Source organism: Balearica regulorum, chromosome 2 (genome assembly GCF_011004875.1).
Source record: "Balearica regulorum gibbericeps isolate bBalReg1 chromosome 2, bBalReg1.pri, whole genome shotgun sequence".
Taxonomy (NCBI): Eukaryota; Metazoa; Chordata; class Aves; order Gruiformes; family Gruidae; genus Balearica; species Balearica regulorum.
Genome location: NC_046185.1, coordinates 71,858,890 through 71,877,789, shown reverse-complemented (window position 1 = coordinate 71,877,789; position 18,900 = coordinate 71,858,890). Strand labels below are relative to the sequence as shown.

General features: G+C 38.3%; 1 protein-coding gene across 3 annotated transcripts in view; it reads right to left on the bottom strand.

Annotated features, from left to right (window-relative positions):
* Positions 1-18,900, bottom strand: part of MOCOS (molybdenum cofactor sulfurase) — a 235,268-nt gene that overhangs the window by 203,682 nt on the left and 12,686 nt on the right. For all 3 annotated transcript variants that reach the window (XM_075744682.1, XM_075744683.1, XM_075744685.1), the window contains exons 2-3: positions 5,571-5,660; positions 3,120-3,186 (exon numbers count right to left, since the gene is read on the bottom strand). In XM_075744682.1, coding sequence (XP_075600797.1) covers positions 3,120-3,186; positions 5,571-5,660 — 157 coding nt within the window. The remainder of the gene's footprint in view (positions 1-3,119; positions 3,187-5,570; positions 5,661-18,900) is intronic.

The following is an 18,900-nucleotide window of genomic DNA, read 5'->3' as shown; positions in this document are numbered from 1 at the left end:
AAATACACGTTTTGCTTCTATATTTAAACTTGATCCCATTTAGCTCAATGCCAAATCCTTTTCGCTTCAGTGAGAAAATTCTATAATATACACATACTGCCACAGTCTAGGAGGTGCCTGGTGCTGAAATCTTAGCTGAAATGTCTTGCTTTTTTTTTTTTTTTAATATATATTTGAAGTCCCAAAGTATGCTTAAGTTTAACATTTCATAGTACCTGAAAGTTCAAGGATGAACATCAAAACTCTATTAAATTCAACAACACTGTGTTTAAATGAAAAAGGCATCCTGTTGTATATCTTAAACACACCACAAACATAAAACAACACTAAAACTTCAGTCTGGCTCTGGTTAGAAGGCACTGCTGCACTATTTGATATTGCAAGTGTAAGATCTACAAGGACAATGTTTTCAAATATTCAGAAAGCAAGTATTTTAAAATGCTTGCATATGGGAAAAGGGTTATTTAATACTCAGTGTAATGAATTTCTGAGTTGCATTATCTCTGCAGCATCGTAAGGAGATATCGCACTAATGCTCTTTAGCTGTATGGAAATGGAGCAATGGCATTTCCATACATCCGTAAGCAAAGTCATAAAAAGGATCTATAATCTTTTGATGCATACATTTAATATGTTTAGGTAAGGTTTATTACAGTTCTTGCTTCCTCTTCTCAGCGTCACTCATGGTTAATGTAGAGATACAGACAATGTTAAAAATCTCTCAGCAGTTCATTTGAAGTAAAGAGAAGCAATGTTTTTAAGAACAAAATAGTTATTTTTACTCTTATTGTACCTGAGTTGGTCAAGAGGTAAGCTGTTTTGATTATTGTCATTTTGCAAGTCATAGAAAACATCCACTGACACAAATATTTAATTATTTATGTTATTTTCCTGCAAATACATGTTCTAAGAGTGGTTTCTGTCTGCCAAGCAAATATGAAGGCAAAACCAAATCGTACCGCTTTGCAGTGTGGAACAGTGTGGACTCCTAGATTAGGAAAGTCTATTCTGATGTTGCTATCATCAATATCAACAAATATAAATCAGAAATTAAGCTTTGTGTTTATTTTTAACTAGATGTTTGTATCATCTCTTCAGAAAATCAAATTAAAAAAACATTTAAAAATTATCATATTGTCTTGGAGTCAAACACTGAAAAGAAGCCATACTTCTGGCTGCAGCCATGTGCCAAAAGCAGAATTATAAGCAAGCAATTCATTTTAAGATTTCTCAAACTAACCAGTGAATTATTCTTTCGCTGAGGAAATCCAGTCATGCACTGTGATGCAGGACAGAGCTGCCTGTCTCCCTGTCTTGTCATATTGCTTCTTTAGATTAGCTGCAATGGCATGGAAGTATAGATTTTTAATATACTTTTATTGCCTTTTAGATAGCTGACTTACTGACAGTGTTTTTGGGGCATTTTCTTCCTGAATTTTTATGACTACATCTTTTTGATGACTGTGCCTTTTAAATTTTTATTGGGGAATAATGGCTGAATTTCTATAGGGATAGATGACAAATTCTATTAGGTGCAATACTGAAAATGATCATTTGGATGCAGATGACTTTTTTTAAAAAAAAACAAAACAAAACCAAAACAACAAAAAAAACCCCAATACAAACACTGGTGTGATTCTTGTCATCTCCCCTCCTGCTCTTGTGAAAGTCTCATGCTTTTTTAAAGCAGGATCCAAAATAAAACAAGCTGAAGATGTCAGGTCTTTTAAAGTAATCTATAGAAGTTACAGGATGGAAGTCTATTTCCTTACTCCCTAACAATGAAGAACACAGAATACAACAGTAATTATTCTAGAAACAGCTACGCTTTCTACTGTGCCTTCATAAGAAGAACAATTAAATGATAACATTGAAATATCATTGAGAGTAAATGGAAATCAGAACGATAATGCTGCATGTGAGCCCATGGGTATGCTCAGGAGGCTGCAGGGCTGTAGGTATTGCTGTACCTGGCTATAAGTGTCTGCTTTGGAAAACAGCTATTCCTCATAGACAGTAGCTTTCATTTCATTTGGCCCTACATTAATAGGTTGTCATCTTGCATAGCATAAGAGAGGGTTGCAGAAAAAGCAAGAATAAACACTTTCTCCAAAAAGTTGGGGGAGGTGGGGAGGGGTTTTTTACACCCTTATAAAAGTGCAGCCAGAGAAAAAGCAGCAGAAGGGTGTAAGGCAGATTTTCTTTATTACAACCATGAACATTATAATGCTAGTTCCATTGCTATTTATCTGAATTCTGTAATGTGTTTTGAAGAAATCTTTGCTTTTAATGAAGATGATAAATCAAAGAGGAATCCGTGACACTTCTTTCCTTGCACAAAGACTGCCATTAAAAGCAGGCAAATAAACTCAAAGCATACATATTCTTCAATAAAGATGTATTTTATAAAATAGCAAGAGTTACCTAAAACAAACCCTTAAAACCAATAACCAAGTACCTAAGTAAGTTGTGTACTTCTTCATGGTGTAAACTAATGGCAAGAAGTGTACTTCCAGCACATGCTATCCTGACCTTTCAGGGGGATACCTTATTTAGTGATTCAGTTCACTTTCTGGCATGTACCCAGAAGCCCCAACACTCAATTTTAACTTTTTCTTTTTGCTCTTAAAAACTACACTAAAACTACTTGAAAAGGTATTTTATTACTCCAACAGAAGTACCTGCTGTAAAACAATGTACACATTCCCATAAGGTTTTTATAAATGCTTACAAGCCATTTATGCCCTATTTAATTTCATCTGAATTTCAACCATGTCCTTGCACTTAGTTCCACCTTACTATCTTCCCATACCATCTTACTAATAATCGCTTTTGAGATTCCATCTTCTATATCTTAATTAAAACTGTGGACTTATATTACAGCACTAATTTAACTACACGACTTTGAGAACTGGGGCATCTGGGAGAAAAAGAATGGACTTTGTCCAACACTTGACTGTCCAAGCACCTTGTGTTTTGGAAGTGAGGTGTCTTCTTTAGTTGTGACAGATGACCCTCAGAAAATGATATCACATCAGAGTAATGAAAACAGCACAGGCCTAATCAAAATGAAAGCTATGAAGTGCATCACACAACAACTGAAAGAAAGATTATTCTACCTGTATCGGACATGCTCGATTGTGTCATATGTCAGCTTGCTGCTGATATTCTGACTATGAGGGTTGCCTAGGAGACAACAGAGATATAGAAGTTAATCATTAATCACAATATTGCTATTAATTTTTTCTTTTATCAAAGTATTACACCAAGCCAGCCTGAAAAGATGACAAAGAAAGATTTAATGTATACTTCACAGCAATGCCCTGAAGCTCCTTTGAGCAGTTAGTCAAGAGAAGGGACATATAACAGAAGAAAGCAATTATGACAGACCTTGAAACTTCAGCTGGATCTCTTATAACATTTAGGCAGATCCCTTAAAAAGAAAATGGAACTGCACATGCACAAATGTACTAGGAAAAACTACAGATAGAATGCACATTCATAAATACATTTGCACACTAGCTAAGAAGCAATATCCACACAGCCACAGCACACTTTCCTATCAGGAAATGCTTAAAGAACATGCCTAAACAGTTTGGAAAGAGAACAACAAAAATACTACTGTATTAATACAGTTTTTGCAGTAGGCTGCAATAATAGCTACTCTCTTTTTAGAATTTCAGAATCACCCTGCTGAAAGTTATTGAGTGAAGGCGTTGAAAAGAAAAATAAATTTAGAGCTCAAACCCAAAACTAATACCTAGACTTTTCATGTCTGATGTTGCATTTCTGTAATTTCCAATTCAAATATTCTCAATTTAGAAGTGAGACTCTCTCTTACTTACATTCCCTCATTTGCACATGCAACAGTTAAACTGCAGTTCTTTGGGCCTGTGGATTATCACCAAAAAAATAAAAAAAAGCTGCAAGTCAAACTCCCCCTTCACTCACATCTGTGTCTGTTAAAGGAACTCTTTTTATACAACAGTTACTGTTCTCAGAGTATCAAGAGATGTAACTGAAAAAAAAAGAGATTTGACCATACTGGAGCTCTCGTTATCATTTTATATGAAAGCAGTATTAAAAAAGATACAATTTGTTCTTCCATAGCAATATAGGTACTATGCAAATCTGGTCCAAACTGGCAGCACTACTATTTCTATTCACAAGCACTCAATTGATTCACAAATTTAATATTTTTCCATCACAGATGGTACTTATTATAAAGGCTGAGCCCAATGTTGTTTGAAATAACTAAGATCAGAGTGCATACATTTCACTTTACAATGGCTGTAGTGACAGAACATTAATTTTAATATTACAGACATGCACTTGAATAGGAGATTTTGAATGTATTCAAATCAATGTATCTTGTTATAACAGCAAAAAACCCTATCTCTATCAAGAACAACATCTACTTTGTAGTTGAACTTAAATCCAGGCTCTGATCCTGGCATCACCAGCATTCAGGAAACAAAGGAGGGGGAAATGAGACGTACAATAGCACACTGAAAATGGAAACTACCTAGAACTCTCAAGTGGCTTGCCCAGGTGATAAGCACAAGTGTGCCGGTGCTGGTGCTTGAGTGAACACAGTTTTCTTTTAAAGCAGTGGTACCTCGTTCCCAAGTGAGGAATCGCTTTGCTCTATGTATCAGGGAGCATAAGACAGACACAAAACTAGTAAAAAGAACACATAGCCCACAGATAGTAACACACAATAAGAAATTTTGATTACTTCAGTGGGACTACTCACAGCATATATAGATAATACTGTACAGTACATTTTTTTCCAGTTGAGCATGAATCATTCCAACATAAATTGTCTCATACAGTAACAATACTTTCTAAACTATAGATGCTGCTGCCTTTGTATAAAAGTGCATTCAGCGTGTGGGTTGAAAGAAATGCAAGGTTTAAGTAGAGGATCTGGGGGTGAAGTACTTGTAGGTGCTGCTGCAGTGCCCACATCTATGGCTGCAATAGCTAAATCTCCACCCAGATATTGCACAATTCTGTAAATATTTTTACTCACTTTCTTATATGCAAGATCGTTTTGGTGATACACATCCTTTTTTATGAGTATGCACCAAAATCTAATAATCTGGGAGACATCTAGCACCTATTCCCTGCCTAAATTCACTTGGGATTTTTGAGCTAAGCTTTCTTCTAAATAAATGCTTATACCGAGCCACAGCTCCCTGCAATAACTCTCACCGAGAAGGAAGGTCGTTCTGGATTCTGGTCCTTGCATAAGAAATTATTTTTGCGTTTTGTGTGTGGGGAAAAAAAAAAAAAGACTGAACAAACATTGATCAGCATGGTGCCCTAACCCCTGAGCAACAGTCATGCTCCCTTTGATCCCAGATAGACACGTCCTTGGCCACCAAAGAACAAAGCTAGGGGTGACACAAAGGGACTATGACTCCTTTGTAAAATCACTGGTCTTCCAACTACTCTATAGGTTAAAAGCCCTGCAGAAATACTCTTCCAACAACTCAAGAGGCATAGTCTTGATCTATTTAGATGGAAACTTGAGAAGACTAATGGGACTGCTGTTTTGCACTTACCATAAACGTTGTTTCTGAGGTCATCAGTAAAAGCTTTAAGTAGACTCTCTGGGAAAAGTGCTGAACCGGCATGGTCAAGGTAAGTAATCCCTAAAATAAAAATAAAATTAGTAGATTCAATTTTTAAAATATTTAATTCCATTTTCTCCCACAGCCTACATTGTGAAGTGCATCATTCAAACACCCCTAGCACAGTGCACCACACAAAAAGTCAATTTCCCTAAATTTCCTGGAGTATGATAATTCTCTGCCTGACTTAGAGGTCTCTACAGCTCTCAAAAAATGCTTCTCAAATATGTTCCAATAGTCAGGGAATATTCACAGCAAGGCATCTTTAATTCACTAGCAGAAAAAAAAAAAAAAAAAAGAGGATACAATAGAAGTCCAAAATTTTGATTGCATCTTTATAATTTTTAATTAAAAGCCAAATATTTTATAAGGTCCTTCCTTTCATGTTTAGATTACACATTCTTTGGAAAAGAAGTATCTTTTTGTTCTGTCTGTACAAGACTGAGCAAGTTGGTGTCTTCAGCCACAGTACCTTGTTACTCCTAAGCACTATTTATTATGAAAACTACTATTACCGCAATGAGAATAATTATTATTAATAACAACAACAATAGGAGTGTTGCCTCCTTGCTGACAGATGAAGCAACTCTCTCAAGAACTGACAAGGCCTAAATCACATTTGAAGACCAAAGACAGGACTAGTTTAAGTTTTAATGTATTAAAATATTTCTTGCCACTTTGCTGCACTTAACATTCAATTAATTTTTAAAATCTCCTTTTATATTATCAAGCTACTGCAAAACTTTTAAATAAAAGCTTATTGGAAATGAAGGCTTTTTTCATGTTTGGCCATTTTAGATTTCTTAATCTTCAGCAATTATTCTTCCATTTCTCCCGTGTGTTTCATGTCCTTTATTAGTTTTTTCATTTCACTTACCTTAAGTATTTCAACCTATTTCAAATTTTAATAATGATGAATATGATTAAGATTAGAATTTATTAAGTATTTTAAAGGCCTTCCCTTTCCACAGGGATTTAAAACTAAGTTAAGCTTTAAACAAGAAGCCTTGACACTTGGAAATGTATATAATTATATATTATGTTGCTGTAGCTGTGATTCAGTGGGTAAAGATGTGAGGCAGTGCATACGATTAAACCAATCCAGTCACCCATCCCTTATTTTCAAAAGAGAAAAGCCCTCCTCTGCCTTAAGATTTCCCCACTTAGAGCATCTAGCAAAAGCAGAATTTTCAATGATGTTGATCGAAGTTAATCAAGTGTTTTGAGGTGCTTTGAGGGGCGGAGCATGGAAAAAACTTGGATCGATTTATTAGATGTACAGACTCCTTAGGTATTTAGATATTTATTTTTTTAAAATCCTACAAAGTTTCTCCCAAACACTATGAAGCAGCACGTACAAAGGTCAAAATGCATACGGGGGTCCGCCTGTCCCAGCTTCTGAGAGGAGAGGTTACAGCCGGGGGAAGGATTGCCGTCCCGGAGGTGACCGCTGGTCACCTCCGGGACGGCAATCCTTCCCCCGGCTACCACTGTCTGGTGGAAGCCTACTCTCACCGAGACGCCATTTGGCTCATTAGCTCTCAGAGGTAGCACGGGCGCGCCCTGAGCGGCTCTCCTCTGGAGGCAGACTACGGCCATTTCCGGATCCTGCCGGCCCCGAGGCGGTTGAGAGCACGGAGGCGGTAACGCAGCCGTACCGCATGAGGGAACACAGGGAAAGTGGCCCCTGGATCACACACCGTCCTCCCACACGGGGACGGGCCCTTCCAACCCTGGGCGGCGCTCCTGGGAGGCGATGTGGAGAAAAAGGTCTCTAGGTAAAGGCCCCCGAAGTGGTTTATCGAATTCGATTTGTTACAGAGCTAATTACGAAGTACAATATTGCGGTTCTGTGAAATGGAGGTAAAAAAACCCAGCCGGTCATTTTTTAAATTCCTCCTCTGGGTATATTATTTTGAAACTGTGGGAGGGCATTTGGCTGAGGAAGGAAAAATGATTAATTCTTAAACTTTTTATCTTTAATGCTGCTGTTTAATTGAAAACAGAGAACAGCATTTAATTCTCTCTTGCCACTGCCCAAAAGAAGAAATAGGCTCTCTCATCATTTGAGGCTGTGCTGAAACAAACATCTTTATTGCTATTGCACTTTTATGCTGTAGTTTTTTCCTTCCTGTCTTATTTCAATAAAACTATATTTTCAAAGGAAAAAAGAAAAAATGTGGCACATGCATAATACCAGCGAAGAACAGAACATTAATAACTTTCATTGTGCTCTTCCCCTAGTTTAATAACATTTCCTATTTTAACTTTATTGAATGTACATTAACCAAAGAGATTTGTCAGTATATACAGAATAATATAGTTGCCCCTGTTTCACTGTGGTATTTAGTACACAGGCTGTCAGCACTATGAAATTACACTGTTTATGAGAAGTAACAGGAGAAGGAAAATATAATATGATCAATCAAAAGAAAATTAAAATGCAATATCTATCAGGACGTGGTTTCACTGCTCAGGGAAAATGTAAAATTAACTTTTAGTTTGATTTACATACTATTATGTTTGGAATGCGTAACTGACTTCATTGATCTAATAATATACCAACTATTTGATAAAATCACATTTCAGAAGTAGGGGGTTTTTATGGGAGAATTGAAAACCACTCAATATTTCGGCATTAGTTATGGAAAGTTACTCAGTAAGAGTATCAGTTCATAAGCTGTAATATTCACAGGCTAATATTCTTGCAGATTAATTTTGTATGGGGAACTCTTTGGGAACCAACACAGGCCAGTCTGTCCTGCTGAAGAAAGCCCCAGCCCAGCTCTCTGCACTCCTGTGCTACAGTTCACCTCTTGACATCTGCCATCGCTGGGTGCCTGCCTTGGCTCTTTGTAAACCTTCAGGCATGCATGTGCAGCCTCAGAAACACCAGGGGACCATTCGGTTTAACTGAACATTTCTATCTTTTAAATGAGAAAAAATAAAGATAATTTAATTTGAAACTTTTTAAAATTAAAGTGTAAGACCAAGTGAGAACACTGGACTATGCATAGACTGACTGCCTGCAGAATACACAAGGCAACAAGAAACCACCTGGATTAATTTTTTGGACCCAAAATACCTGCTTCTTGGTGCTACACATTTCTGCACTTTGACTGAGTATCACTTCCAAAAATAACCAATTTACCTACATTGCATGTGGCTGCTCTACATCCACCTCCTTAACCTTTTGCCATCCTATGATTCTACCACGGTCGCCAAAACAAGCCAACCTGCGCCGTGACTTCACAGATTTTCTCACAGCCCCAGCACTTGAAAATTCCTGCACTCCAGCTGATTACAGGCTGCCAGTTACATTGCCACAAGTTTCATAATGAAGAATGAAATGTGTAGTTACAAGGCAGCAACTGTACAGAGTCATGAATTTTGATTGGTGGATATAATTGCAATTCAGTGGGATTATATACACAATATTACTTGGAAAGTAGATACAGCCAATGCCCCAGGGAGACAGTATATATCTTAAGTACAGCAGTATTAACAAAACCAGTATGAAATAGATTATATGGAAACAAGCTGAAGGCAAAATAAAGCATTATCTGTCAAAAGATAGATATGACAGATTTTCATACACCAAAAGAAAAGCAAGAGAAAACTGGAACAACCAAGTGACAAAATACAGAGGAGAGGGCTCTACAGAGGTTGTAGACAAGTGTGATACCATTTGGACAGAGTGAGGTTTTAACGTGTAGTATCACATTAGGTACCGCAGGTTATTTTAGTCATCTAAGAAGTTCTTTAGAGGCAGCTTTCTCTTTCCATTGACTGCATAAGAACTTAGCTCCCCCCAGAGATGCTCCTAAATTAAATGTCAAAACTATGTAATATGTAAAAACATTATAAAAGTGCCTGAAATCTCATGATGATACAGGGCATAGTATGTCCACACATCCTGGTTCTGCAAAACCATTAATGAAGTACATTAAAAGCAAAAACAAAATAATAAAAAAAATCTGCAAACATGGCTTGAGATTTGCTTTTACTAGATATTTTCTAGATTAAACATTTAGTGAATATTGTTCTCTGTACCTTTGGTTTCTGTTTGGCATTGACTTAGACAAAAGCTATCAAAACCGGAGTATGTTTTCTGAATAACAACGTGCCTCTCACTGAAACACTCCTGCTCTGCTAGACAAAGTAATATTTTGTTTCCCTTGCTTAGGGCCAAGGAGCTCTTCAAAAGACCACAAAAGCATAGTGCTTGATGGACAAGGACATAGATGCCAAAAGCCTGAATAGCTACCATGCAGACCCTGTTCCTCAGCATGATTTGACTTAATTGCTACAGGCTGGGTGAAGTAACACAGCAGTCAGCCCGCAGCCATGGGGCACATTCTGCTTCCCACTGCCAGTCCTCAAGAGTTCATCAATTCGAGTAATCACAGCTTGACCTGACTGCCAAATGCTGATCCGCATGGACTTGCAAGAAACCTGGATAATGGTATCAGTATTTTAAGGGCCGCTAACAAGTTACTGAGTTCTGTGGGAAACTGGTGTTTAATTAATGTATTTTAGTGTTTGACTTGACGGACTGATTACAAAAAGCAAAGCATGAAATGTGCAATTACATTTATCCGTAATAAGTTCCCATTGTTTTTCTTCACGTGCTATTGGCTTGCATTATTTGCTCTCATTGCATTATTACCTACAGCAAAGCAGACAGAACATTAAAACAGTGTACAGTCAGTACCATATACCCTCTTCGCTTGCTGTACTCCTCAGCAGGGGCCATACTGACTCCACAAAAGCTATTTAGGCGGCTGGGGTTATTGGAGTAAGCACTGGCACTCTTCTGTGTACGTGAGCCCCTACTTGCAGCATATATTTACAGCTTGCTGGTATTGAGGTCTATGTAAATGCTAAAGAAAGCAAGGATTTCACATTTATTAAGAAGCCACATCCAACCCTGTGAAATGTATCTTTCAGAGCTCTAGAAAAAAAAAAATACATGCCATCAAATTTCATCATTTGCCAGCTCCTGTGCTGAGACCGCAGTAAAGGGATCAGTCAGCACCCACCTACATCCATTTGGCTTACCTGTAAGACACAGCTTTATTTTTTGATCACTAGGGCATGATTAAATATCAAGTGCAGTCAGTGTTGTTATGTCCACAGACACCTTTAACAGGTTGCATTCCAGACCAGCTGAAGCCTTACTTGTGGGCATGAATCAGAGATACCTCAGCTACATGCAAATAACATACTGCAGCCTACCGTCTCGTCGTCTTTGGATGAAATATAAATCACAAGTGATTCATATTTATGCGAGTCTTCAAACAACTGTAGCTCCCCCAAACCGAAACTAGTTTTCACGCCTCCCTAGTGAAGATACTACCATCTTTTAGTCTCTTTTTTTTTTTTTCTTTCTTTCTGATGCAATTGATCAAATGAAAGAAGAGTTGAAAGAAAACATATTCCCCTTTTTTCTATTACTGGAAAATGCCTTCGTTGGTTTTGCTGAAATTTTCACAGAAACGTTCACTTTTGTGTAGGAAAGAGGCATTCAGAATTTCCACTGGAGCTGAAAACACAATGGTAAAAAGCAATGTTTAAGGAAGCTTAATAATAATCATTTATAATAGCAGCAATTAGCTAAACATTCTAGTAGCATTCTCCTGCTCTACTTTTTTTCCTGTTCTTCCCATAAAACAGCCACAGGCTTACAACAACATGCCAAGATAATGTTTGAAACTGACTTTTCTAGTCCTGTTTCTTGCTCTGTGACCTGAATTAATTGGATTCATATAAAATCTAGGACAAATTAGTGACTCTGAAGATTCCCTGCAAAATATATCAAACGAAATGTGATATATAGAAGGCCTTTTAAATTATTTTATGGGTTTCCAAAAACACTAGGAGAAAGACATACTAAGTTCAAAACAACAGAAAACCAAAAAGTAACCCTTTTTTTCTCCCTTCTTCCTTAAAACTCATTTTGATACAGAAATACTCAAATCACTGTGAGCTTCTGTGAGCTAGAGCCTTGGGTTGAACATGCCACCACAGCAATAATTAAACACCCGCATGAGAACTGGTACATGCAATGAGCAGTGAATGACAGCAAAAATCGGTTATCCTGACTGTTGAGGCCCTACAGAAGTACTTCCCAGCCATCACTTCTTCCCAATGACATGATGATGTGTAATGCCTTGTTTGGCAAACCCAACAGCACCTCCCTCTGATGGCTTCTTCTGGCAAAGGGGCTGCTGCTACTACAAACAGGTATTAAAGGTATTCTCCAGTGGAAGTTCTTGACAATTCTGTGTACGTGAGGTTCCCCACAATTACAGCCCTTGATTTATTTATACAGCAAACAATCCATCGCCAGGAACAGATAGGGAAGATCAATTTCAGGGATATAAACATAAGTGAAACATAAGTTTTCCTTCAGCATAAATTTGGACTATCTTTCAGAGACAAACATGTAAAACCAAATAACCATGTTACCAAGAGGAACTGTATGTAAATTAAAAGACTGTGAAATGAAGACTGTGAGGATGGCTGGTCAGAACCCCACTCTCAGAAGATGAGAAATCTGAGAAGATTCTCCTGGCCCTCCTTTGCTACAACACTCAACTACTCTCATCAACCAAGCTACCTCCATCTAAAAAATAGGTAGGTTGTTAGTCTACCTTGCTCAAACCAGAACGGTGCTTCAGAATCGCAACCTCCTAGTAAGAAAGTACATCTTAACCTCTAGACTACGTTTTTTCATTGTCAGTGTATTCTTATATCTCCTATGTCAGCATTGTTTTGCTTTAATACCTGTCTTCACTCAGCTTCAGCAGGTATTTCTCCCTTGGCAAGCCAGTAGCACCTCTCCACCTGATCTGTCTAAAAATGCCATCTTCCTTTACCTCTAATGGATGATAAATCTGACAAGCCATTCCAGTCCCAGTGGTACCTCTTCCAGCTGGAAGCCCTTTCGCTGAGAGGGACAGGGAGATGGAGAGCTTGGGGTGAGGGAGCAGAATGGACATTCCAGAAGATCTCAGAATTTTGGAAATTTTCCCTAATTTACTGGAAAAATACTTCCTCTGATCAATACATCCATATCTCTTGGCTTATATTCCTGTTACTTCTTACCTGGTTTATATTCCTAATTGTTCTAGTAGTCAGAAAAAAACCAGCATTATTAAACCAGGAAGAGGTTTAATGCTTGAAAAGTCTATGTGTAATGCTCCTGTATCACTTTTTCGCCAGTGACCAGTCACCAACATAAACTGAAACCACAAACAGGAGATAGCAACAATTTCTCAGTGTGTTTTCTATAGCGCAAAAAGAAATGTTAAGTATAGGAGTTTCAGTATCACTTCTGAGTAACTACTTAAGATTTAATACAACGTTTGGTGGGAATTTCATTTTAATAAGACACAGAAATACTGAGATTTTATGAGGGAGGTGGGAAGCATGCATGAAAAACTATGCATAAGCTTTTCTAGTGCATATGTATTGGGTTAATCTAAACATTTTTCCATCATAACATCTTTTGGCACCAATTCCCCACAGAGCAAGCCAGTTTTACTTTATAGTAATTTGATCCAAGCTCCTACCTCAAGTGAAACTTTCACAACTATAAACAGACCAATCTAAATGATAAGATTATGCTCAATTGCTTTACCTTTACTGAAGTTCACAGACTGCATTAGACATACAGATGTCAATAATACAACTCACAAAATAATTGTATTTCTTATTTTGGGTTTTTTCCCGAAATGAGAATTACTTTGTAAAATTTTTCAGCACTGACTATAATTTCCTAATACCTCCACAAACAATGTAATACTTCAATACAAAAAACATCACCTAATTTGAAAACAAGATTTTTCCCACTAAAAAAATTAATGTATAACGGACACAAACAGGTTTCTGTCAGTATTTTAATAGGAATGTAATTATACATTAGCATAAATGTTCTGTTAATACCTTATTGTATTTGGCCTAACTTAGTTTCTACAGTTTATTTTCCATTTAATAGGGGTCTTCCCAAGCATAGTCTCAAAGTCTTCAACAACCATTTCCAGAAATGTGCTAGGAATGAAAAAGTACATTTATCAAAAAAATGTTATAGTAAACCACAGTTTTTAATTCTGTGACAGTATGACAGCTGCAGAGCTTTGTTAACTAGTTCTGACAAAAGTAACAAAATACCAGCTTCCTAATGACCAGGCCTGAATGCAGCAGTATGTCAGAGAAATCTACCTAAACCAGCCTGCTTTTAATAGGAATAACAGCATGCAGCTTCCAGATATTCTATTTTTTTTCATTTCACTGATCTCTGGCATGTTACAGCTTACTAAAAGAAAACTAAAAATCACTTGAGCTGTTGACACAAGCACATAGCTTATGATCCTCTCTCTAAGGGACTGTTACCAGGTGACACAGCTTTTGGAGGTTTGGTCATTACTTTGACGCTAACTTCAGACAGCAAAAATCTACTGCTGGATACTGATGTCATCTACCTGGACTTGTGCAAAGCATTTGACATTGTCCTGCATGACATGCTTGTCTCTAAATCGGAGAGACATAGATTTGATGGATGGACCACTCGGTGGATAAGGAATTGGCTGGATGGTCACACTCAAAGGGTTGCGGTCAACAGCTCGACGTCCAAGTGGAGACCAGTGACAAGTGGTGTTCCTCAGGGGTTGCTATTGGGATCGGTGCTGTTTAATATCTTTATCGGAGACATGGACAGTGGGATTGAGCGCACCCTCAGCAAGTTTGCCAACGACACCAAGCTGTGTGGTGTGGTAGACATGCTGGAGGGAAGGGTGCCATCCAGAGGGACCTTAACAGGCTGGAGAGGTGGGCCCATTGGATCTGCATGAAGTTCAACAAGGCCAAATTCAAGGTCCTGCACAACTCTCACGCACAACTACAGGCTGGGCAGAGGATGGAATGACAGCAGCCCGGAGGAGAAGGACTTGGGGGTATTGATTGATGAGAAGCTCACAATGAGCCGGCAGTGTGCGCTTGCAGCCCAGAAAGCCAACTGTATCCTGGGCTGCATCAAAAGAAGCGTGACCAGTGGGTCAAGGGAGGTGATTCTCCCCCTCTGCTCTGCTTTTGTGAGACCCCACCTGGAGCACTGCGTCCAGCTCAGGGGGCCCCAGTACAAGGAAGACATGGCCCTGTTGGAGTGAGTCCAGAGGAGGGCCATGAAGATGATCAGAGGGCTGGAGCACCTCTCCTGTGAACACAGGAAAAGATGAGTTGGGGTTGTTCAGCCTGGAGAAGAGAAGGTTCTGGGGAGACCTTATAGCAGCCTTCCAGTACCTAAAGGGGGCCTGTAAGAAAGCTGGAGAAGGACTGCTTACAAGGGCAGGCAGTGATAGGACAAGGGGTAATGGCTTTAAGCTGAAGAAGGGAAAATTTACTTAGATGTTAGGAAGACATTCTTTACTGTGAGGGTGGTGAGGTATTGGAACAGGTTGCCCAGAGAGGTTGTGGCTGCCTCATCCCTGGAAGTGTTCAGGGTCTGGTTGGATGAGGCTTTAAGCAACCTGGTCTAGTGGAGGGTGTCCCTGCCTATGACAGCGGGTTTGGAACTGTGACCTTTAAGGTCCCTTCCAACCCAAACCATTCTATGACAAGGAGCAATGGGCACAAACTGGAACACAGGAAGTTCCATCTCAATGTGAGAAAAAACTTCTTTCCTCTGAGGGTGACAGAGCACTGGAACAGGCTGCCCAGAGAACTTGCGGAGTCTCTTTCTCTGGAGATACTCAAAGCCTGCCTGGACACAATCCTGTGCAATATGCTCTAGGTGATCCTGCTCCAGCAGGGGTGTTGGACTAGATGATCTCCAGAGGGCCCTTCCAACACCTGTCACTCTGATTCTCTGATTCTGTGATACTGCTATATAGGTGTTTAGAAGGAGCTTCTGGCTTTTTCAGAGGCATTACCTTACATTGGATATAGACATTATCATTTCAGACGTTGGGTTCTCAGGCCTCTGAAGGGCTGCAACAGGACAAAAAAAGTATTTTCTAAAGTCTAGTGAGTCTAGTGAGTCAAAAGGAACCCAAGCGAAGTCTGATTGAGTTTCCAGCTGTACTACAATGAACCAGAGTAGAGCTTTCCCTTCAGGTCACAGAGACCTCACCTCTGCAGAAGAGAAGCAAGCTCCATTGAAACATGAGAACATGCATCAAGGTCTGATTCTGAGGCTTTGAAGGAATTATGAGGCTCTGTTGAACTCTGTATGAGTTAAATCATTAACAAATACGCTGTAATCAGCACTTCCTAAACATACTGCACTGATTACCTTTTTGGTTCCAGGCCAGGTTAAAGAGCTGGGTTATGATCTGCACAGAAGCTTAAATGACCTTTGAAACAAGTGAAATTTTCCCTTCTTGAATAAGAAATGCTGCACTGCTCATATTGCTATCTTATCATATGGCATCTACAGAAAAACTTCAGTCTCTGGGGTATTTATGCACTCTCTAGAAGTCCAGGTATCAGTTCAAAAAGTGCAACATCTTTAATAATCCATTGACAAAAGGAGTAGGAGGGCTATAATAACAGGCAACAGCAACAGAATCTCAGAATGACATAAATCAGCTTACTAGAGTCAGTTACATCGAATGAAGAACTGCTCCAGAAGTTTATTCAAGGCATCCAGGTGATTGAGTGTTTCCTCCAAGCACATATTATACACCGTTATTTACAAATATGCACAAATATGCCTGTGTATGCAGTACTGAGATGGGTATATGAATATGTGTACATAAGTATTCCCTTAAGAGGATAATTAGTATTTTCATGTTGCTCCTTGTAGCAGAACATAAGGAAAAGCAGATGTGAATCTGGAGACTCTTCCCTTACAGCTCTTTTCCACCTTCTCTTCTCTACTGCTTATCTAACTACATTTTGATATTTTTGGCAAAGTGATAACCTAGAAGTCATCGCATCTGCTTTCAGTCTCAGTCAAAACTAACATCTACAGAACAACATCAACACTCAACAAAAGCAATACCAACTTTTGATAACATACCAAAGTTAGGGGGTTTTGTCAGGGCTTTTTTTGGTAAAGAAAGAAAAGATACTTAAAGTGCCTCTTCCACCCCCCCCCCCCAATAAGGCAGACCAAAACAAAGGTATCTAAAATATCTACATTAACCATAGTTAGTGGTGGATATCTTTGAAGAGAGTTAGGCATACTTCTAACTTGAATAAATTTGCATTCACTAGAGAATTCCAGTACAGGGGTCTGAGTTCTAATGCTGTTCGGCTCAATGCAAGTCCATTCAGTCAACTACTCTTCTCCTTTGCAACTTTGTTTATCAGGATGCTCTACGTTTAAATAAAAGTAGGATTTGGGGCACCTGTGAATTTAATCCGAGTTATGCTAGTACTAAGAGAATACAAATATCTCAGCATCATGAACCCAATAATAGACTGATGCTACTGGTATAGACTGACGCTACTGGTATAAATATACAGAATTTCATGTTTGGTAACAACCTTCCAGTGGATACTTTTGCTTCTCCTTTTTTTTTTTTTTTTTTTTTAAGGACACAGCAATAAAGCAATTACAACTTTATCCCAATTTTATAACCATACACCTAAAGAATATTTTGCTGCGCTTCACTAAATCACAGTATAATTCCTCTCAATTAAAGGGTTTCTTTCAATACTAACGATATTAGAAATGAAAGAGAATTATAATTTCACCATAAATTATTCAAAGTACTAAATACAAATGGCCTCATTAACACTGGGCTAGCTTTGAGAATGAATAAAAGATTATGCATGGAAAAACAAATATTCCACAGTTTCCCTAATCTCTGAACTCTGAGCTTAAAAACACAACTCTGCATTGTGTTTTGCCTCAAGGCAGCTGAGAAAACATTAGGCACTTAAAAATCAAGGTCTTCCCCCACAAAATGTATAGTCTTGCCATATTTGAATAAATGACAAGACCAGACACACCATTCATATAATGCGTCTTACTCAGTTTATGACACAAGATACTTGAAAATACTATCAAGATAAAATCACACATAGCGTACTCTTCCTCCAGAACTGACTACGGGATTGGATCCTGAGTATGAGTACCAATTTCCTACCTGGAGTCTCCGTAACTATCAGAAACACACCAAAGTGCTAGAGTTGGTGGCGTTCCCTGCCCATGCTAAAGCCTGGTCCTTCTTTACAGACCATTTCTACCAATGCCGTGCAAACCAGAGATTGCTGAGCACACCTATTCCTCACACAGGCAAAGAAGGACGTCAGGTGGCAGGTAGAGAGCTATGCAAGCTAAGAAATTCAGGAATTGATTCTGTAACATGGAAGCGAGAGTGGAGAGGAATTCTAAGCAAGGTGAACTTTATTTATGACAATGATCAAAGTAATAACGAACAGTATTATCATGAATGGAAAAGTAATAGTAATTTCCTAATATTCCAGAGCTAATTTCTGTGCTGTTAATTTTCAGATACTTCCTCAGACTTGCTAGTCTAAAAACTGTAACTAGAAGTAACATGACAGAATACGATTGAATTTCTGTAATGAGCTCTTATTATATCGTGAAAAATTCTACTTTTTGTGGAATTCGTGCTTGCGGGCATAATATTACTATATTCCCTCAAAGAAAGTATGTTTTGGTTCTTATCACTAGCATTTTAAAGCTACTTCTTTGTCATTAAGATGAAATTCATTTGTAATTCCTGTTTATTTTTAGCAAAACTGCAAGAACATTTTTCACCAAAAGGATCACCCAGGAGACGTAAAAATGAAACACCTAAACATATCAAAACCACCTTCTAAAATACTTAGTAAAGGTTCCCAGTGGAGCACAGAAAGGACAAGACATGGGGCAGGGGGTTGGAAAATGTAAGGGAAAAGATTATAATTCTAAGCAAAAGAAGCATAAAACCAAATTGTTTAAATAAAAATGTAAATTTTAAAATTAGTATGTTAGGGTGCCCTCATTTGTGTCCTTAGTTACAGCTATCTCAAGAAGGACCTGGTTTTCAAAGAACTGTAAGATCACATCCATTGTAAATCTGGTTCAGCCAGATGTCTCAATCTGCCCCATGACCTTTCAAATTAGAGTATCCAAAATTCAAACAATCAAGGAGGAAAAAAAAGTCTTGGTCAAAATATTCTGACATAATGATAACTCAAAGAATGCATCTAACCCAGTGCATACAATTGGTTCTACATGTTTAATTCCAAATCTATTTACTTCTAAAAACTGCTCTACAAATTTGTGCCATAAATACCAGAA